The 23184-nt window shown below is 41.6% G+C and overlaps 1 protein-coding gene and 1 pseudogene across 2 annotated transcripts in view; one reads left to right on the top strand and one right to left on the bottom strand.

Moving 5' to 3' along the window:
* Nucleotides 1–5123: 5123 nt before the first annotated feature.
* Nucleotides 5124–23184, top strand: part of SNX27 (sorting nexin 27) — a 48345-nt gene continuing 30284 nt past the window's right edge. Inside the window, exon 1 of the mRNA XM_079761578.1 lies at nt 5124–5609. Within this exon, the coding sequence (XP_079617704.1) occupies nt 5299–5609 (311 nt within the window). The 5' untranslated portion in view covers nt 5124–5298. The remainder of the gene's footprint in view (nt 5610–23184) is intronic.
* Nucleotides 5633–11659, bottom strand: LOC307093447 (cytochrome c oxidase subunit 6B1-like; annotated as a pseudogene). The gene has a single exon. The product of its transcript is annotated as a cytochrome c oxidase subunit 6B1-like (transcript).

Raw genomic sequence — 23184 nt, 5'->3', positions numbered from 1 at the left:
TAACCCAGGAAAATCTTCTATACGTCCAGTCGTCTTACACGCCGGAAAATACGGTAGTTTTTTGGCAGAATTTCTTGCAGGTATAGGACTGAGGGTCCAACTTCCTTGCTGTCAGGTGGGGGCAAGTCTCAGTTCCTGGAGGCTCCTGAAGTTCCCTGCCGTGGGCCTTCTCTGTAGACTGTTCACGGCAATGCAGCTTTCTTCCTCAAGGTCAACTGGGGACTCTCTTGCTCCAATCTCCTAAGGACTGTAACGCAATGCAACTGTAATCATGTGAGTGACACATCATCACCTTTGCCGCATTCTATTGCCAAGAAGCAAGTCACAGGTCTTGCCCAAACTCAAGGGGGAGGGATTACACATGACTCGCCTGGGGGAGGTGGAGGGTGTCACAGGAAGGTGTATTTGCCGAAGGAATTTAGAAAAGAGTAAACTGGAATCCTCGGGGGAGGCTTTCTAGAGAGACTTTTTAAGCTGGAGTTTGAAGAATGAGTAGAATTTAGACCAGCAAAGAGTGAACAAGAAGAGGCAGGACAAAAAAAAAAAAAAAAAAAGAAGAAGAAGAGGCAGGACAAGAACCAAAGAACATATGAGCAGGTGGGACTCTCGCCCAAATATTTCCTACACAAAAAGCTAATTGAAACCTGCTGACTTCTTACATCACAAAGGGTAGGAGAAACTTTTTTTTTTTTTTTTTAACTAAAAGGAAGCTGTATCGTGAAGAGAGTCCTGGCCTTGATATCAGAAGATTTGGGTCCAAGGTTTAGCTCTGCTGTTAACTGGCAGTGTGCTTGGGGCCTGCTGGTTATCGGAGCCTAGCTTCTCGTGAATGCTTCTACTTCCGTGTCATTGTGAGGACCAAACGAGCGCTTGGATGGGAAGTACTCTGCATGCTGTCCAGGTCCTAGTTCCCAAAGCAGCTTTTTATCACCTTCCAAGACCCCAGTCTCTCTGGGTCTCCAGCTCTCTGCCTCCTCTCTTCCCCCTGGCCCTCTTCCTCATAAAGTCTCCTGGATGAGGGAAGAGGCACGTTCTCTGGGTTCTGGCCATGGCATGCATCTCATTTCACTACCGGCTCTGCCCTGGGACTCTTATTCACCACCACCTACAACCCAGAGCCCGGGGCTCTCAAACAGATGCTCTGGCCCAGACCCCTTTCCGCCAAGTGTCCAACCAATGGCTGATCAGTTCCTCTTGGGTCTCCTGCAGGCCTCAAATCCAACATACCCCAAACTGAACTCATTATCTTCCCGGCAAACCTCTTGCTCTTCCTCTTCATGCCTGGTCTTGGGGAAATCACACCGGGTCCGGAATTGTATGACCTTCTTCCCTCTCCACCCTCACGCCTGAGATCTAAGGGGCCAAGTCCTTTCTCTCCAGGGAAGCGTCCTTCCATGTCCACTGCCCCACTTCGAATTTCATCAGTTCTCACCCGAATCACTGCGACTGCTTCTTAACTGATCTTTCTATCGCATTTCGTTCCCCAAACTTACTGCAGAATGAACCTTCTGAAGCACAGATTAGATAATACTGCTGCTCTGCTTAAAAGCGTTCAGAGGCGCCTAAATACTTAGGGATGAAATTCAAACTCCTAGGCATGATATTCAATACTGAAGCCTTCCCAGATCTGGTTCTTTTTTTTTTTTTTTTTACAGAGAGGAAGGGAGAGGGATAGAGAGTTAGAAACATCGATGAGAGAAAAACATTAATCAGCTGCCTCCTGCACACCTCCTACTGGGGATGTGCCCGCAACCAAGGTACATGCCCTTGACCGGAATTGAACCTGGGACCCTTCAGTCCGCAGGCCAACCCTCTATCCACTGAGCCAAACCGGTTAGGGCTCCAGATCTGATTCTTGCCCACCTCCTCCCCTGTCCGCTCCCCTGCCCACTTCCTCCCACCCAAGATGCTCGTCCTACTGAACTGCTTACTGTTTTCACACTGCACCACATTCTTCCAAATCTCTGTGTGAACACACTGTTCCCCTCGTCAGAAACGCCCTTCCACCACTCTCCTTCTCTGCCTTCCTAACTCTTCTCATCCGTGATTCCTCGGCTTCGCTGCTTCACTTTGAAGGCCCGCTCTTGTGCACTCTTAGCCACTTACGCAGGCCTCCAGCTCAGCTCTCATTGCTCAGGAGTGCCAGGGTCTCTATTATACTTGTCCTTGTTTTCCTGCTGTCTTGCTAGATTGCGAGTTCTCAAGACGAGTAATGGTGGCTCATTTTATTTTCTGATGCTGATGCTCTGATCACCTTTTCCTCCAATCGGATCCTTTCTAAGTTATTTTTATCTTTTTTGAACAGGAAACACATTCATCTGTCCAAAAATTCAGAAGTTACAGGAAGGAAAAGTCTCCCTCCTACCCCTGGCCCCATCTCTGCTGTCCAGTTCTCGTCGCCAGAGGCAAAGTTATCAGTTTCGTGTGAACACTTCCAGAGATGCACACATATCGATGGTCCCCCTTTCATACCAAGATGGTACATGTTCCCCACATGGTGCTGCCCCTCTTTTCCACTTACTTATATGTACAGTATCCTTGTGGCCATTCCACTTCAGTACATAAACAACTTCCTTATTCTTTGTTTAGTTACTCAGGTTTTTATTGTGGGTGTATCATAATGTAATCAATGAACGTTAGGTTATTTCCAATCTTGTGTGAACACAATACTGCAATTACGAACGTCACAAAATGTCATTTCACACATGTGCAAGTGTGAGAGTAGCATGAACTCCGAGAAGTGGAGTCCCTAGATCAAGGAGTACATGCCTTCACATAAGTGTGACGGCGCCATATTGCCCCTTCATGGAGTTAGTAGATATCATCTTATTGATCTTTGTATCCCTAGCCACTATTACAGAGCCTAGAACAGGGTAGGCATTCAGTACATTTTTATCAAATAAACAAATGAAAAAAGAATAGTTCTTTTAGTGGAAGCTCCCTTCTTCTTTTTCTGATGCTGTGGAGATGTTTCCCCCCATCCAGCACTCAGGTCAAACCAAATGACACATGATCAACCCAAATGCCATTATTACTTTGGAGCAAAATTCTTATTCCAACTTTTATTAATTTCCATATTGTGTAACTAATCAAGACCCTTATGAATTAGCTTGGTTATAAAATAAGGTCACAATTGTTATGTTCTAATAGAATAAATTTGAATCCTCATCCAATATTTTGTGAGATATCTTAATTATTTTTACTAGATTTTTATCTTTCTTCTCCTGAGCAATTCCTGGAAACCCTTACATAGTTCATAAATTTCAGGGGGCTGCTTGTTGCTTTTGTAAGTCATCAGACCTCTGTGAGTTAACTTTGACTGTCTTTTAACTACGTACCCTTGTTGCTTCTCCTGGATCCATTGCTTATTAGCTGTGTGACCTCTCTATTCCTGGCTACTCATCTATAAAATGGGGACATTATGGGTTTGTGAGGATGAGATGAGATTATAGATATCAAGTGCTTAGCATAGTGATTGGCACATAGCAATGTTGAGAGAGAAGGTCCTTGGTGGGTTTTTAACGCTTCTACGCATCTTCTTGGGAATTCCAAGAATGCAAAGCTCCTCTTCGCTGGGGTTGTGTTTATAGGAAGTAACTCTGAGGGATGAAATCATGTCTTCCTCCAGGACAAGGAAGAGGTCTGCCTACTGCTTCCTACTAAATGGTGGGTTCCCCATGTCCAGTGTTCCTCAGCCACCATGTAAAACCACCAAGAGCACAGCTTTCATCTGAGCCCGTGAGACTTGGGGGACAAGAGGAATCGACACAAACACGCTGAAGCTCGTGCTGCTTCTTGTTTTGAGTCCTTTGTCTCTGATGCAAGGATCTTGTGTCTTTTATCAACATCCATGCAACAGTAACAGACTAACCTATGAGCCTTCCAACAGGTAAAATCAAACACCAGACTTGAGTATTAAATGCTTAAGATATTTACATGACTTTTGCTTTTGCTCTTCCCAGGTATTCTGCACAATATCTGTAAGTTTGTGTTTGGGAAGGTAGCCAGAATACATCAATTGCTGCCATTTGCAAGTAATTCTACTGTACTGTTGGAGGGAACAAAATGAATTAGAAATAAAGGTAACTTTGAAATCATTGCTCAATTGAAATTACTTAGCCACACTAATATTCAGTTTTAAATCAGTAAGGCCATAGTTTCCTCTCTATATATTTCTGTATAGTTGGGGTCCTACTTTTAAAAAAATATGTTTTTAAAAAATATATTTTATTAATTTTTTACAGAGAGAAGGGAGAGGAATAGAGAAACATCGATCAGCTGCCTCCTGCACACCCCTCACTAGGGATGTGCCAGCAACCAAGGTACATGACCTTGACCGGAATTGAATCTGGAACCCTTCAGTCTGCAGGCCAATGCTCTATCCATTGAGCCAAACCAGTTAGGGCAAAAATATGTTTTTACTAATTATTAATAAAAGAGAGAGAAACATGGATGAGAAACATCAATATCAATTGGCTGCCTCCTGTATGCCCCCCTGCTGGGGATGGAGCCTGCAAACCGGGTATGTGCCAGGACCTGAATCCAACTCGCCACCTCTTGGTGCATGGGTCCACGCTCAACCACTGAGCCACACAGGCTGGGCTGGGGCCTACTTTTCATGTAGTTGCAATACAGGAAAAGTTGCATAACTGTAACTGGGCCTTAGTTCCTGTTACTTAATAGCTGGATGACTTTGAGCACTCTAAGGTTCAGTTTCCTAACATGTGAAATACAGAAACTTAATTCATGATCCAGTCTCAAGAGGTTGTTGGAGCCGTGGGATAAAATGATGTATGTGACCACCTGTGCAAGTGAGTTGTTATAACTTAAGACTGTATTGAGTTACAAACGTTAGTTTGCCCTAAATATTATTGGTTTAGAGGCTATGAAATAAGAAAGAAAGAAAGAAAGAAAAAAAGACATCAACAGTTGAATCAGTCTGCCACACACTCACTATCCAACAGATTAAACGCCTAAGAGCATAAGAGGAAAACTACAACTCCCAGCAGGCATTGCTCCCGATCTGCGTCAGATAACCTCAACTCCCGCAGGGCCCAGCGCCCTCTCAGCCCCCACGGCCCATAAACTACATCTCCCAGGAGGCTCCACAGTGCCCAACGTCCTTCTTCCCTCGCCTCGTGCCTTCCCTCACCCGAACCTGCAGCTCTGGGCCCACGGGGGTCCCGCGGTCGGCCGCGAGCGCGCGGGGGTCGCGCGGCCGCGGAGCGGAGCGAGCGAGCGCGCGCGGGAGGGAGTCGAGGCGTAGGGGGGCGGGGATACGGCTCGCTTGCTCGCAAGATGGCGGACGAGGACGGGGAAGGGATTCACCCCGCAGCCGCTCACAGGAACGGAGGCGGCGGCGGCGGCGGCGGCGGGGGTTCAGGGCTCCACTGCGCCGGGAACGGCGGAGGCAGCGGCCCGCGGGTCGTGCGCATCGTCAAGTCCGAGTCCGGCTACGGCTTCAACGTGCGGGGCCAAGTGAGCGAGGGCGGGCAGCTGCGGAGCATCAACGGGGAGCTGTACGCGCCGCTGCAGCATGTGAGCGCCGTGCTGCCCGGGGGGGCGGCCGATCGCGCCGGGGTGCGCAAGGGGGACCGCATTCTGGAGGTGTGAGTATCCGGGCTGCCCGCCGCCCCACCCCGCCCCGTACCCTCCGCCAGTCCGCGCATCTCCCCTCGACCCCTGTCACCCTCAGGCCGAACCTCCCCCCGACCCTGAACCGCCCCCGGGACCCCCGCCCGCCCCGGGCCTCGCACCTCCTGGGGGTTGGCTCTTAACCACACCCCTGCTTTTTGCGACCCCCCCCCCCCCACCACCACCACCTCGCTCCCTTCAGTCGAAGTCCCTGCGCCCTCCCCGCTGTTACCCCCGCCCCCATTCCTTTGGCTTCTGGTCTCCCCCTCTGCTTTCCCCTGGGGCGTGGAGCTCGCTGCTCCCCGCCGCCCCTCGCTTTGCTCTTAACGAACCTCTTGGGCTGCTCACCGACGGCAGCTCCTCCTCTGACCCCGCCACGGTGTGTCCTCCCCAAGTTCTCTCATCTGTGGCATCCTAGTTTGTTGCTCTCCACACTCCCTTCTGCCCCGGGGTGCCGTCCCTGCTGCCCTCTGGCCCCAGCAGGAAGAACCTCTGTCGGCTTCTCCTACTTTTCCTCCGGAATCCGCGTCCCTCCACACTCGACTCCTTGTTCTTTCCTTAGGTGCACCCTCTCCTTAGGGTTAAGCACCCCTACCTAGTTTCCTGTCCTTCTGTGTGTCCCCTTCCTCCCTGCCTTTTCGTCTTCTCCTAGGATACCTCCTTGTCTGACCCTTGCATGCGTTTGGTTTGGTTGGGTTTGGTTTGGTTTGGTTTGGTGGTGGTGGTGGTGGTGGTGGTGGTGGTGGGGTCTTGGACACTGTAGTTTCTCTGCACAGTCGTCTCTGGATTTACACCATGACATTGAATCTGGTGTCTCCATCACCGCCGCCTCCCTCTGAGTGCATCCCTCTTGTGTCCCCCGTGCTCACTCCTGCACCCTACTCCTACTTTTGTTTTAGTCTACAGTTATAACCCCCTTTGGGGTCCTTGGCCTCCCCGATTTTCCAGGGCAGGCTGTTTCCCTTCGCTCTCCTACTCTGTCTTCCTGTGATCCCACGCTTGGCTTGATCCTGATCTTCCTCGCCCCCAGGTTGCTTTCCCACCCTGCTCCCTGCTCTTTTTAGGCCCCTTCTGCGGCTGCAACCCCTCCTCTTCCCTGCTGCAGTCCCCCTGCCCCCACCCCCCATATTCCATCCTTACTTGCCCATCGCATCCTCAATGCTCCGGCAGGATGCTGCCTCCTCTCTGATTTCTGTGCAGACCTCCTCCACTGCTCTGATCCGGGAGCTACATTGGTGTGTTTTTTGTACGTTGTCTTAAAATTTATATAGCGGCTGCTGGTTGACTGGTAGGTGGTGTTTGCTCTCATTCTCTCCATTCTCAGCAGTCTTCAGTGCTGTATTCTTTTTTCTTCTTACGGAATCTGTCTTGTACATTCTCTTCTTCATCCTTCTGCCTTCTCCCTCGGTGCTTGGATTTGCTCTCATGAAGTTGTCCTCATTTTTTATAGGTGTAATTATAAGTTCCACAACCTTGAGGCTTTCCTCTAGTAAAACAGCAGGTTTGCTCAAGGTTTCAGAGACGATAGGATCTGGAAGGCGTGGCACAGAGAGAGCCCATCCTTTCTTATTCCCCTTATGCCCCCTGCCCTTATCTTTGATGTTTTTACTCTGGTGTCCGCTCATTCTGTTTCCTCCTACTTTCCATCTCAAGAAAGAGGAGCTCACCAAAGCAGGTGGTTGGAGCTATTACTATAACTTCCCTCTGACCTTCCTGTAGGTAGGTGCTTTTTTCTCTGTTAATGTCCTACATACCAGTTTCTAGTATTCCCTGGCAATATATCCTTAACTTTTTTGAGAGTAAGGGCATTCAGATAGAGAATGCAGTAGTGACCTTTTGCTTTGTACTGGGGCACCTGATTCTTTTCTTCCTAAATAACTCAATGTCTGTGGCTGATGTTTCCTTCCAATAGAAGCTTTTGGAATCATTATTTCCCTTTCCCTTTGTAAGGTAACTTTGGATCCAGCTGTTTGTTTTTAAATTTAACACTAAAATGTTTATTTAAAATTATAAAATCTTAAAGTTCTAAATCATTTACTCATTATTGAAGTTAAAGGAACTAAAATAATTTTGTAGAAGGCTGCAGCTAACAAGACCCACCATTTCATTCATATATATGCATACTAACATAGTTGCTGGCCTCTTGCCTTTATTGTGGTTTTTGTAGCAGAGTCCAGATATAAACTAGATGTACCGTAAGGAGACCTCAGATGGTCCCCTAGGACAGGACTTGCTTCAGACCCAAGTTCTAGTCTAGGTCTGTTCCTCTTCCGAGGAAAAAACATCGCATTTTGGCACATTCTTGGTGGTGAGTAGAGAACTTTGTCTCTTTTATTGGGCAGGGCAAAAGAACACTCTGCTTTTAGAGAACCTTTCTCTGGAAGGATGTGATGATTAGACATCTTCCTGACATTAGTTTTTCACTTTCTTAACTGTATTTTGATTTCCAAATTCTTTGAAGCTTCTCTGCTATTGTAGTGGAAATAGCGATCATTGCAACATGGAACTGAGCTAGTTGTTAAATTCTCTGAAACCTCAACTACTGTTGACCCTGAACAACATGGGTTTGAACTGCATGGGTCCATTTATATGCAATAAATACCTGTACTGTTTCATTCCGCGGTTGGGATTCGCAGATGTGGAAAACCAACTTCATGCATTGATCTACACATTTTATAGAGGGGCTTGAGCATCCTCAGATTTTAATAACCAGTCCCCCAAGGATGTTAAGGGAAAACTTTTTGGAAAGTCAAAAGTTATATGTGGATTTTTGACTGCGTGGAGGTCATTTCCCTAACCCCCCCCTTCAGGGGTCAACTGTAAACAGTTTCTTTCCTTCCCTTTTTCCAAAATCTGCATCTTTTCCTTAGGTTTTCAAGTGAGAGGAGGAAATCAGCGAGCAAACAGACATGATTCTTGAGGGATATCTGTGTCTGCCACTTGTTTTGATCTTGGTTGGGTTGATACTAATCTTCCTAAAGCATTCCTTTATTTTTACATTTTTCCAGCAAGTATTTATTATTAGTTAAGCCATCATTCAGGATTCTAGGGTGGGATGTACCCAGGCCCCCCTTCACCTCCCTGGGAGAAGGATGGAGGATGCCCAGTTCAGAGCTTCCCAGGAAACGTGCCTTCTGCCCGGTGGTCATCCCAGGCCGAAACCCAGGATGTGGGCACAGGGACTGTACACACGCCGGTACCATTCACACACAGACATCACCCCCTTTAGCAGTCATTGTCTCTCACAGCCGTGGAAGTCCAGGTAGTTCTGCCAGCACTTCCTGGTCTGGTTCTGGTTGGGGAAGCGGCTGTCAAAAGGAGCAGTCCGGTAGTTCTTGATTTTGGTCTTGATGTCTTCTGCCATGTTGCTGATTCCTAAAGACCCCCCTGAAGCCGCTCGCAGCTCTGTGTGACCTCAGCAAAGGGCCCTAAAGCATTCTTTAGGCAACATGCCTTCGAGCTTTTTTCTCTGTCTCTCACCAAGTTCCTTAAGTTAACCGCTCTTGTCTCAGGAAAGCTTTCTAGGTTAAGTGCCAATGGGGGTGACGGTTAGGCATAGGTAGATTAACTACATGTAGATGTAAATTATATGAAGTCAGATGAATGTATGGACTTTGAAGATTGCTTTTTAACCAAGACTTTCCCATATTTAGATGCTTTCTTCCTGTGCACAATAATTTTATTCCAATTTTCATATATTGAAGTTGTGTGGACAACTAACTGTTAGAGGTGTGAAAGAGAGTAACTTTGAGATTTATGGGAGTACAAGCTTGAACAAAAGGAAGAACATCAATTTCTTTTAAAGTCTTTACCAAAGCCCTGTCCTCACTGAATCTTGGAATAGTTGTTAAACTAAATTCACTGTGGTTCAGTTTGTCCTTTGTCCCTTTAAAACTGACTAGATTCTGACTGGTTTGGGAGAGAGTCATGTTGCAGGGCTTGGTACTGGAGTAAGAACAAGCCCTCTGGCTCTAAATTTTACTGTAGATGGAATGTTTTCTTGACTAGCAATGTTCGTTTCCACCTTGTAATTTTCCCCAGTGTAACATATATTGAGTGCCTCCCCTTTGATGTGTATACACCTGGAGGCTAATGACTGAAGAATGCTTTCAACAGATAGAACCAAAATAAATATATCTTTGCACTAATTATATAGTATGTGAAGTAACATTTAACAAGTGAGTTCCAAGGGCTCTTGATTGATTTCTTGAGAGATCCCTTAGGAGGGTTTAAGTGTGTAGTGGATATGGATATGCATTGTCTATATTTTTTAGGGATTAGGTTTATCTGTTGGCTAGTTTGTTTTGTCTCTCTGGTATTTGGGTAGCGTGGTCTTTAATAAGCATGGACTCCTAAGGTTGGCTTGCAGCCATTCAAAATTATATTTATGCTAGGCAAAGAGTATATGCCTTCCTCCTAGATAGCTGTAGGATAATATACCATCAACTTTTCCTTGTTAAAGTTAAACCCATGGTTGGCAAACTGCGGCTCGCAAGCCACATGCGGCCCTTTGGCCCCTTGAGTGTGGCTCTTCCACAAAATACCACGGCCTGGATGAGTCTATTTTGAAGAAGTGGCGTTAGAAGAAGTTTAAGTTTAAAAAATTGGGCTCTCAAAAGAAATTTCAATCGTTGTACTGTTGATATTTGGCTCTGTTGACTAATGAGTTTGCCGACCACTGAGTTAAACCATAAGAAAAATTAGAAGCCATACATATTGAAATAAATTTGTTTATTGAGATTTTTAAAAAATTAAATTTATCGGGGTGATACTGAGTAATAACATTATGTAAGGTTTAGATGTACAATTTTATAATACACTAGAGGCCCAGTGCACGAAATTTGTGCACTGGAGGGGGGAGTTCCTCAGCCTGGCCTGTACCCTCTCGCAGTCTGGAACCCCCTGCTCCTTACCCACCCGCCTACAGCAGAGGTGGGAGAGGCTCCTGCCAGCCGTGAGCCCGGCTTCTGGCTGAGCAGCACTCCCCCTGTGGGAGCACACTGACCACCAGGGGGCAGCTCCTTCATTGAGCGTCTGCCCCCCTTGTGGTCAGTGTGCGCCATAGCAACTGGTTGTTCCGCTGTTCGGTCAATTTGCATATTAGGGTTTTATTATATAGGATCATCTGTATATTGCATTGTGTGCTTACCACCCAAAGTCTAGCCTGCTTCCGTCACCATGTATTTGACTATTGAGAGTTAATTTTAATAACTTACAAATATCTTATGGACATTCCTTTCTTTTGTTTTCTTCCTTTATGTGAAAGTTTGAAAATGATTGAACAAAAAGAGGTTAGTGCCACAAGAAGTATTTTTACGAGTTAAGTGTGAGTCATGTAACATTGACTGCTAAGTACCTCTCAAGAGCTTTCTCAGTTGTAGCTGAATTCTATTTGGCTCAGATTTTCCAGGTATTTTTTGAAAATGGTTTAAAATTATGGCTTTTGATCAAGGAATTATTATGGCAATGATTTTCAAGCTTTAGTGAGCATAAGAATGACTGGGTGTGCTTGTCCAAGGTATAGAGTCTCAGGCTCAGTCATTAAGGGTTATGATTCAGTAGGTCTTGCATGGGGCCTCAAAATCTTTATTTTATACTTCCTTGCCAGGTGTGGGTAATGTAACCCACACCCAACTCTACTTGGAGTAACATTGCAGGCTTAAATTGTCAGTTCATTTTATCTTTATGGTTATATTGAGAGTCATGAGCGAAGACTGTGTAACACTGATTTTTTTAGGCTCCTGAATTCCAGTTCTTAGGAAAATGAGTTCAGTAGGTAGTGGACTATTATATCTGATCATCTATACTTTATTGAGCATTGCTAAGCCGTTGTAATAAAGATTGTGATTAAAAGGTAGAATGATCATTATACCACTTTGTTACTTGAAGTGTGTGTTACAATTTGCAGTGTTTTTACATTTGATCTTTACAGCAGCCTTGTGAGATAGGGAAAATATAAGCTCCTCGAGGGCAGGGACTACATCATGTGCCCCCTCTCCCCCGCACCAAATGTCTAGTGACACATACGAGGTATTATTCAGTATATACTTATTGAATGAATGTATTAGTATTATCACTGTTTCATAAGAGAGGAGGGTGTTGCACTAATGAGTGTTAACTAGAATTAAACCTGTGTCTCTGGGTTCTAAATTCAGTGTATTTTCTCTCTCCCAGTATGTCCTTGGGTGAGGATTAAAATAAATAAAAGAAAGAAAGAAAGAAAGAAAGAAAGAAAGAAAAAAATTGCTGTTCATAGACAGTTGTGCTTGAGGTTAGATAAAAAAGGGCTTTGAATGCAGTGCTCATAAGTTTGGGTTTTATTCTGTTTTTGAGATCAGAGTACAGTTGTATGTGTATTAACACTCAGGACTCCCTGTGAAAAATTTAGTTTTTATTTAATTATTTACCCAAAGAGGTTGAATAACTTTTCCAAGGTCAAAGAGGAAAATTACTGTTAGAATTAGAAGAATTTCAGAGCATCTCGTCTCTTGGGCTGTCTTGTACTATATAAAGAAGAGAACGAAGGACAACACCCAGAGCTAGGAACAGCTGGTGAGGAGCTGGTTGCCTCTAATTTGTATATGTATTTTACTTCCCAGTCCAGTCCAGCTTCTCAAGTATCTTTTTCTCTTTCTCTTATGTTTCAAATGGCTGAACTTACTTTTGTGTTTACAGTTGGTGAGTTTGATCCTTATGTGCTGCAGCCCCCTAGAAGGAAAACCTTTATTGTGTTTATGTACTAGCCTTAATATTTTTTCATTCATTCAAGGAAAACCTTTAATGAGTGCTTACGACATGACAGACACAGGATTAGATACTGGGGATGGAAAGCTGAATGATATGTAGTCCTCCCCCTTAGGAAATTTATGGTTGGGTGGGGAATCAGCAGAGTAACTGACAATTTCAATACTGGAGTAAACCCAGGGTGGGTTCGTTAACAAAGATGGCACCCAGCTCTCCCCTTCCCCATTGGATAAACAAACTTAGAGCAGTTCCTCCAAATCCCCATAAATACTTCTTTGCCCTTATTTATCTAAACTAGGAAATGCAAGTGCCAGGGACTGTGTGCATCCAGACACAAAATGTACTAAAATTAGAAGAACTGTATAGTTTATTGACACTTTTGAAAATGAAATGGGCCCATTAATCATGCCAGGACAACAGGTGTAAATGAGGTGTGTCCTGGCAACCTGGAACACAGGTTTATATCAAGACTGGAATTTTGTATTCTATCAGGAGGGAAATGAACAAGTTTTTGTTCTTGGTGACCAATGGTTACATTGGCTTTACAGATAATTATCAGATAAGCAATGAGCTTTTCTTCTGAATAGCTTGATTATAATTTCATATTTATTTTTAAAATATCTTAAAGTCTTAAGGCTTATTATACTTTCCCCCTGAATGACAAATATGATTCCTTTATTTAGAAATGAGTTTCCTGTGTAGATTATATTCGTAAACTGATTGCCTTGGAATTAGAAGGTTTGAGGAATTGAGTACTCCTTCTTCCCAAGTAATAAACCCTTGTTACTTCTGGTTGGAGGTATTAAGGTTGAAAGAGAGATGATCCTTATTTGTATTTTTCTGCCTCAGGCAGCATTTTTTATCAGTTAGAACACCCAGCCAAGGGTAAAAAGTTCAAGGAATGGTAAGCAGCTTATTTGACAGGTTACTTATTCCTTTTTTCCTCTTTGGGAAGACTAGATGCTGATTGACACAGTTCGAAGTGTCTCATCCCTGTCAGGGCCATACTTTATTGTCATGAATACTCTCTTTTGCTCAGTGTTAAACTTTTGGATGTAGGTGTTTAAAACATTGGTATAAGTATTGATTTTGCTTTTGACACTTAACAGAACCAAAGGATTTGTGAACTAGAGCTGGAAAGCATTTAATTTGGTCTACATACAGTTGACATTTGTTGTTTCCCTTCACTTGCTAAAGATGAGGCTTAGAATAAGATGAGTTTTTTGTTTATTTTTGTTTGTGTGTTTTTTTTTTGGCTATAGTTTAAGTCAAGACACTTTACTTTTTATATTCTCTTTTCCTAGTAAAGAATAGTCTATCATAGGTATCTATATATATAAAAGCCTAATGTGCAAAGTGTCCCCTTGGAAGTTCAACCAACCGGGAGTTTGATCGCTCACTATGACGTGCGCTGACCAACAGGGGGTGGCGTGGAATGAAGGAAGACCCTGGCTGGCAGCCGGCAGCCACTAGGGACCCTACCCGTGCATGAATTTCATGCACTGGGCCTCTAGTTGAATTATATGACAGTGGTCTTAGGAAATCAGTAAGAGAAAGCAAACTCAGGGTAATTTTGAGACCTTATAACTATGATATAGAGTTTTCTGCTTAATTATATTTAGCAGTTGTTCAGGCTAGAAAATGGTTATATTAAATCATAACTGAAGAGAAGCCAGATTTTTTTTTTTATTGGTGGGCAGGGAAAGAAATAGGGATAAGTGGCAATTAGTGAAATTATTTTGTGGATCTAGATTCCTAAGTGAAAATAAAATACTATTTAACTGTTTAAAGCTATGGCATTTTTCTGATTTGAATATTTCAGAACTTGGTTTGATATTCATGGCAGAAATGAAATAGCTCACTCTATCTTGTTTTGAATTATTCACTAAGGAATCGTGAATTTTAGTGTTTGACAACAGAGGTAGATCCACTTTGAGATATATATATATATATATATATATATATATATATATATATATATATATTGTTTTTTTGAGATTTCATTCTTAATTTTAAAATACATTAAAAAATTTAATAGGCTTTTTTTTTAAGAATAGTTTCAGGTTCACAGCAAAATTGAGCAGAAGGTACAAAGGTTTCCCATATACCTCCTGCCCCTCACCCCCACCCACAGGCATTGACTCCACCATTATAAACATCCCCTACCAGAGGGGTACATTTGTTATCATTGATGAACCTTCATTGACACATCATTGTCATACAGAGTCTGCAGCTTATTTTAGGCTTTGCTCTTGGTGTTGTACATTTTGTGAGTTTGCACAAATTTATAATGACATGTGTCCACCATTATAGTACACAGAATAGTTTCACTGTCCTAAAAATTCCCAGTGTTCTGCTTATTTAGTCCTCTCTCCCCCCAAGCCCTGGTAACCACTGATCTTTCTACCATCTTCCTAGTTTTGCCTCTTTCAGATTGTCATATAGTTGAAATCATAAAGTATGTAGCCTTTGCAGACTGTCTTCTATAACTTGGTAATATACATTTAAGTTTCCTTCATGTATTTTCGTGGCTTGATATTTTCTTTCTTTCTAGTGCTGAATAATATTCCATTATCTGGACTTACCACAGTTCATTTATCCAAGGTTCAGCACTTTGAGTAAAGCTGCTATAAACATCTCTGTGTAGGTTTTTGTGTGGATATGTTTTCAACTTATTTGGGTCAATACCAAGGAGCACACTTGCTGGATCATGTGGCAAGAGTATGTTAATTTTGTAAGAAACTGCCAGACTGTCTTCCCAAGTGGCTGTACCATTTTGCATTCCCATCAGCAATGAATGAGAATTCCTGTTAATCCATATCCTTGTCAGCATTTGGTGTCAGTGTTCTGGATTTTGGCCATTCTTAGGGTGTAGTGGTATAAAATTCATTTTTTAAATTATAAGAATAATATAAATATGTTGGAGAAAATTTGGAGACCAAAGAAAATGGGATGAAAAATCACCTATATTACCACCCATACACAACTACTTAGGAAGTTGAAATCATACTTTTGTATACAACTTATAATCTAATTTTTAAAATTAATAGACTTTATTTTCTAGGACAGTAGATTTACAGAAAAATTGAACAGACAGTATAGAGAGTTCCCATATATCTCTTTCCCACTCCCATCATATATAGTTTCTCCTATTCTGAACATACTACATTAGTATGGTAGCTTTGTTTACATTAATGAACCCATGTTGACACGTTATTATTAACTAAATCCCTTAGTTTACTAGGGTTTCCTTAGCTTTTACCTGATGTCTTTCTGTTCTAGGGTCCCATCCAGGATAACATTACATTTAGTTGTCACATGTCAGGCTCATCTTGGCTGTGACCACTTCTCAGTCTTTCCATGATTTTTGTGATCTTGACAGTGTTGAGGAATACTGGTTAGGTATATTATAGGATACCTGATTATTGGAATTTGTCTGATATTTTTCATGATTGGACTTGGGTTTTTGTTTGTTTGTTTTTTGAGGAAGATCACAGAGGTACCGTTTTCATCAGTTCATATCAAGGGCATATGCTGTCATCATTATGACTTATTAACCGTGATCATCTGGCTGAAGTAGTGCTTGTCAGGTTTCTCCACTGTCGTTATATTCCTTTTCCCCTCCCCCTCCTCACACTATACCCTTTGGATAGGCATCACTGTGTGCAGCCCACACTTAAGGAGTGGGGAGTTATGCTCCCTCCTTTAAAGTGTAGGATCTTTATAATGGTTTTGGAATTCTTCTACATGGGAGAAGAATGTCTCTACTGCCCACGTATTCACTTATTCAGTCATTTATTTGTATCAGTATGGGCTCATGGGTATTTACTTTACACTTTGGGATACTTAATCTGATGCTGATGCTTTATTTTGTTGCTCCATTTCTAGCTTTTGCCATTCATTGGTAGTTCTTACTGTTGGCTCCTGTGCCCTTTGCCACATCCCCATCAGTGTGTGTTTTTGTTTCTGAGTACTTGCTTACTTTCTGGCACTACAAAATGATCCAGGCTCATCTGTCTATTTCCTGTCCCAGTCCTAGAATCAGCCCTTTCTCCAAAGTGTCCTGTTTCTTTTTATTGGAGAATGGTATTAGAAACCAAGACCTGGGTGCTAGGTGTGGTCTTTGCTACTAGGGTGTAGTTTCTTTCTGGCCCTCTCAGCTAACAAAGAAATATATGTGTGTATTAACCCCGTATATATATATTTCTATGTGTAACCATCTGTATCTGTATTAAGTTAAATAAGGGTTCTTACCGATGTCTGGCTTTACTCCATTAACATATGGATCATTTTGATCCCCTCCCCTTGTAGATCTGTACATTTCCACACTAACAGTGAGAAACTTGGCTTCCCACATCCACTGTTCATTTACTTAATTGTCCAATTCCAGTATACATGTACAGCAATATCAGAATCTTTACCCCTGTGGGAAATAACTTTATCGACGAGTACAGCACTTATGTGCAGTCCCTTTTGCCTTTAGCCTTACGGAATTCATTAATTTCCAGTTACTTAGGCCTGTGCCTTTTCTTCCCACCACCTTCAGTGAGGTTGTTTGAAATAGTTAGATTCTCTTATTACAGTCTGGGATTCCCCCACCTACTAACTGATTTTTGTTTTAAATTTGTATACATTAAGGTTTGTTCTTTGTGTTGTAAAGTTCTGTAGGTTTTGACAAACGCATATGTACCATAACAGTATCACACAGAGTGGTTTCACTGTGCCCCAAACCCCCTGTACTTCATGTATTCATCCTTCCTTCCCTTCAAGCCCCTGGCAACACACTGATCTTTGTGTTTTCTGTAGTGTTACATAATTGGAATCATACAGACTGGCTTCTTTCACTTAGCAATATGTATTTAAAGTTTCCCCATGTCTTTTTTTTTTTTTTTAAGCAAACATGGAGCTCATGAAAGACGAGGCTTAGTTGTTTTTTTGTGTGTTTTGTTTTTAAATATATTTTATTGATTTTTTACAGAGAGGAAGGGAGAGGGATAGAGAGTTAGAAACATCGATGAGAGAGAAACATCAATCAGCTGCCTCCTGCACACCCCCTACTGGGGATGTGCCCGCAACCAAGGTACATGCCCTTGACCGGAATCGAACCTGGGACCCTTCAGTCCGCAGGCCGACGCTCTATCCACTGAGCCAAACCGGTTTTGGCAAATTTGTGCTTTTTAAATTGTTGACGAGATTTGCTATTTATTAGAAAAAGTTGAAATATTTTAGAACCCTTTGGCCAGTTACTTTCTCTAGTTGTATTTCTCTTGTCCTATCATTAAATTAGCTGTTCTAAAATGTAAGGTTCAAAATGTTGTTCTGAAACAAAATTCCAAAAGTTTTTTTAAATTTAAATTTCATTTTTCAATTACACTCAGTATTATTTTTTATTAGTTTCAGGTGTACAGCATAGTGGATAGAAGTGTTCCCCCTATATTTCCACTACCCACCTGGCATCATACTAGTTATTATAATATTGACTATATTCTCTATGCTGTCCTTTACATCTTTGTGATTATTTTGTAACTACCAGTTTATACTTCTTAATCCCTTCACTTTTTTCACCGAGGGGCAACCATTGTCTGTTTACTGTATTTATTAATCTATTTTAGTTTTGTTTGTTCATTTATTTTGTTCTTTAGATTCTACATATAAATAAAATAATGTGGTATTTGTCTTTCTCTGTCTAACTTACTTCATTTCACATAATACTGTCTAGGTCTATACATGCTGTCGCAAATGGTAAGATTTCCTTTTTTTCAATGGCTGAGTAATATTCCATTGTATATATGTACCACAACTTTTTTATCCACTCGTCTATTGAGGCACTTGGGTTGCTTCCTTATCTTGGCTATTGTAAATAATGCTGTGGTGAACATATTCTTTCAAGTTAGTGTTTTGGGTTTCTTTGGCTATACATACTGTATACTGAGAAGTGGAATTGCTGGATCATAAGGCAGTGGGTTCTCTTTTAAATTTTTTGAGGAACCTCCCTACTGTTTTCCATATCAATCAGACTATTTTCTGTCTCACTTCTTTTGCTCAGTGTGTGTGTGTGCTTTTTTAAAATATATTTTATTGATTTTTTTACAGAGAGGAAAGGAGAGGGAGAGAGAGTTAGAAACATCAATGAGAGAGAAACATCAATCAGCTGCCTCCTGCACACCCCCCACTGGAGATGTGCCCGCAACCAAGGTACATGCCCTTGACTGGAATTGAACCTGGGACCCTTGAGTCCGCAGGCTGACGCTCTAGCCACTGAGCCAAACCGGTTAGGGCAGTGTGTGTGTTTTTTAAAAATATATATATTTTTATTGATTTCAGAGAGGAAGGGAGAGGGAGAGAGAAATAGAAACATCAGTGATGAGAGAGAATCATTGATTGGCTGCCTCCTGCACGTCCCACACTGGGGATCGAGCCTGCAACCTGGGTATGTGCCCTTGACCGGAATTGAACCTGGGACCCTTCAGTCCATAGGCTGACGCTCTATCCACTGAGCCAAACCAGCTAGGGCGCTCAGTGTGTTTTTGAGATTCATCCATGTTGTTGTCGATATTGGTAGTTTGGTCCTTTTTATTGCATGGCTATGCCACCGTTTATATGTTCACCTCTTGGTAGACATTTGACTGTTTTCAGTTTTGGACTATTATGAATAAAGCTTCACTGAACATTCAATTACAATTGTTTGTGTGGACATGTTTTCATTTCTCTGGGGTAAATACTTAGGAGTGGAATTGTTGGGTCGTATGGTAAATGTATGTTTAGCATTATAAGAAACTGCCAGGTTGTTTTGCTTTATGCTGCCATCAGCAATGCATGAGAATTCCAGTTCTTCCACACCCTTAGCAAAAGGGTGCTTTGTCATTCTTCTTTATTTGAACTGTTCTTATGGATATGCAGTCATTGTGTTTTAATCTACAAAATTGAAAAGTACATCTTAATTATTTGCAGTTATAAGAATTCATTGTCATATTTTTTATAGGCTGCCTCTGAGGGACTAATTATCCTTTAATTAATTTCTTGAATGTCACAAGGGGTCAAAATAATATTTTGCTTACCACTTAGCATGGTTTCTTCTTATGGTACATATAATGATTGGCTCTGTCATATTCCATCCATATCTAGTTTCATTATATACAGTTTCCTGTACAAGCACTGTACAAAAACAAATCCTGACTATTTAGAGCTTTTTCCTGTTTCTGGGAGTGTTTATATTAGTTTTGCAATTTCCTCAGCTGGCTAACTTTAGTTGAATAAAAGTCTTATTTAAAGCCACTCCCATTAGCTAGCTGAAAGCTTTTCTAATGGGGCCAAATTTGGTTTTATGTAAAAAATGGGGAGGATGTTGTCCTGCCCGGGTGGCTAGGTTGGTTGGAGCATCATACCATACGCCAAAAAAAAAGAAGGTTGCAGGTTCAATCCCCGGTCAGGGCGTGTGCCAGAAGCAGCTGATTCTCTCTCTCTCTCTCTCTCTCTCTCTCTCTCTCTCTCTCTCTCTCTCTCTCATCAATAAAAACATATCCTTAGGTGAGGATAAAAAACAAAGAGGAGAATTTCATTAAAATTGTATCTTTATAGTGCTGAAGACAGAGTACATTGAGTATCATCTAGTTGCCTAAGGAAATAAAATTTTGTTGGATTGTTCCTACTGGCCAGTAGCTACTTTTGTGTGGTGTAGGACTTAGTGGTTCTTTGATGGAGTTGTCATGTGAAGGTGATGATCTTGTGATCCCGTTATCATTGGTTGACAGCTCAGTGCTTTATTTTCAAATGAATTTCAACTAGATTATGTTGCCAAGACAGAAGAAAGGCAAGGAAAATTAGTGGCTTGTATTATTAGGAGGCCAAAATACTACCTAACTTGCTTGCATAAGTGATACAAATGCTATCACATGAATAGCTACTATTTATGAAGTGTTTACCATGTTCTAGCTTCATCGCATTTTACTTCTCACAACAACTCTGATAGCTCTAGGTACTATTAGCCCCATTTTATGGACTAGGAAATCGAGGATTAGTGAGGTTGAATAATGTCTTATCTGTTAAATGGTACACTAGTCAGTGTGACTCCAAAAGCCTATGTTTTGAACCAGAAGTCTGTGTTGCTGAAAATTCCCTTGACTGCAGAATTTCTAGCTTACATTCATTTATGCCTTCAGAATGGTTCATTGGGCCCCACCTAGTTTGAGCCTGGTGTGGTAGCATTCTTGTGGAAAAAGAGGATGTCATATAAACATCTTTATGACTTGGAAGGCCTCTTGATTCTTGAGGAGGGAGGGCCCTTTATGAAATCAGACATCCTGGGGTTTTTACTGACTTCATTTCATTCTCTGAAGAATGAAATAATTTCCAGCTTTTTATATTAAATCATGGAATATACAGCATTCCTTCTTTAGTTGCATCAAATAAATACTAGCAAGTGTGTTTAGAATGTGACAGTGGTAGTCTTTTCTTTTTTTCCCTTCTTTTTAAAAGAGGTTTTGGGGATTATAGCTAATTTGAAGCGTGGTCTTACTAAGAAGTGAAATCTAAGCAAGCTCCCTTGCTCTCGTGGCTGCTCTTGAAGTAAGCTTCACTTAAGTTTCTGTGATGGTTTTTGGGGCTTGTTTCTTTGAGTGACCCAAGGAGCAGTGTATTCTAACTGAAAACTGAATGGGTGGAGGTGCATTGGAAGCAATAGTTTTCAACGTTTCTCCTTTTTGAAGCTGATGAAAGCTGTGGGCCCTCTCCCCAGGGGAAAAATACGTATATGCACACAAATACCATTTTACATGCAAATTTTGTAGGTGTTCACTGACCCCCCAAGCCTATCAACAGAGTCCCCCAGATTAAAAATGCTTTAACAGAAAAAATTAGGGAGCTGAAAAGTAAGATTTGAGCATCAATTCTTAAACTCCCCCCCACACACAAATATGCAGCTCATAAAATTGCATTAATATAAAAGCCTTTATATATATATATTTTTTCTTATTGATTTTTTTTACAGAGAGGAAGGGAGAAGGATAGAGAATGAGAAACATCGATCAGCTGCCTCCTGCACACCCCCTACTGGGGATGTGCCCGCAACCAAGGTACATGCCCTTGACCAGAATTGAACCTGGAACCCTTCAGTCTGCAGGCTGACGCTCTATCCACTGAGCCAAACCAGTTAGGGCAATATAAAACTCTTGTTTTAGTATCCATGGTATTTTGTTCCATCTCAAAGTATTAGTGTTCCTCACTTTTTTTTTTAAAACTAACAAGGGTATTGTGCACTAGATAAGATTCCTAGGGATAGATGAAGTTCTCTATATTGATTTCCAACTTTTGTTTTTTCAATTTTATTCTACCAGCAAAACATTTTCTCACAACTTCTACTAAGACCAAAGATTTAGATGAAATCTTTTGCCAATCCCTAACTTTACTTAGGTTTCCATTTTTTCTTTAACCAAAATCTCTACATAACCAACAGGTACATAGTACTTCTTTCCTTTTTATACCTTCTGATAGGAGTGTTCAGGCAAGTTACACTTTATTACGCGTTAATCCTCACAACGACGCTGTTACGGACTTATTATTGTCCTCATTTTACAGATGCGGAAAGCAACACTAAAAACGGTTAAATAACTTTATCAAGACCAATTCTGATACTAAAAGGCAGAGTTGGGATTTGTAGATCTAGCTCCAAAGCCCATTTTCTTTTTATTTTATCCCCCTCTCTGGTCAGAGTTGACCATTTTTACCTGGTCATCAGTCTGATCTGACCTGAATTTTAGAAGTCCAAATTTCCCATCAGTGGAAGGGGCTCTTTATTTTCTTGGAGAGCTAGCTAGTTGTAAAATTACTGTGTGTGTGTGTGTGTGTGTGTGTGTGTGTAAGTTATTTAGGTTGTACAATGTCAAGAGTGCTGAATTTTACTAGCTGGATTGTTAAACCCAAAATAAGGAAGGAGGCTAGCTGGGTGATCTGTCTGTTCTGTTTATATAAATGGATGTTTCGGATACCAGATTCTGACAGAGACAATTCCAGTGATTGAAAAGTTTGTAGAACACTTATTACTAAACTTAGCATCATTTTCAGGAAGGTAAAATTATAATGGTTTGGAACAGGACTGAAAAAGTTTAAAGGGTAGATAAGATTTTATCAAACTGAGTAGAGGCCAGGTATGTATTTCTGAACTCTCTTGGGATAGCCATGGAGGGAACTTCTGGGCCAGCCAGCTGCCTGATGGTTTTTGCTGAGACAGCAGGCTGGCTCAGCATTCTGGGAAGGTAGTTCGGTTTGCTGAGAGAGTTTTGTGAGACTCAGCATCTTTCTTGACAAAATTATTGTTCTTCCAAACCTCATACTTTTCCTAGTTTCAGCCATTTTAAACAGAGTGAAATAGGAAGGAGAATGAATAAGTTGATTTACTATATAGCCTTAGATGTATATTTTTTAGTGTGAACTAAGAGCACAGGGCTTTAAGTGAGCTAGCGCAGAGCAGAATATTAGTAGATAGAACTCTGAGATTAATAGAAGTGATTGGGAGAACAAAAGAAGTTAGATCAGATCATTTAACTTTAGAGGGATTATCGCACTGCCTTTTGAAAAACTAATGTGTATGAAGACGTAAACCATTAAAGTCCCAAGGTAATGAAACTTGTCATAAAGGAAAATTAAGTTGACTAATTTGAAGATATGGGGGAAGTCAGATATAAATGTAAAAGAATTATCTTAAGCCATACTTTTTGAATCTTTACAAATTAATGGAATGCATTTTTTGAAAATTCCTTTCAACAGAATTTCTAGGATGTTTAAAAAGGACAAAATACAGTTCAGATGGCA

Source organism: Cnephaeus nilssonii (genome assembly GCF_951640355.1).
Source record: "Cnephaeus nilssonii genome assembly, chromosome: 21".
Taxonomy (NCBI): Eukaryota; Metazoa; Chordata; class Mammalia; order Chiroptera; family Vespertilionidae; genus Cnephaeus; species Cnephaeus nilssonii.
Note: the sequence above shows the minus strand (reverse complement) of the source record. Positions and strands in the feature narration are given on the sequence as shown.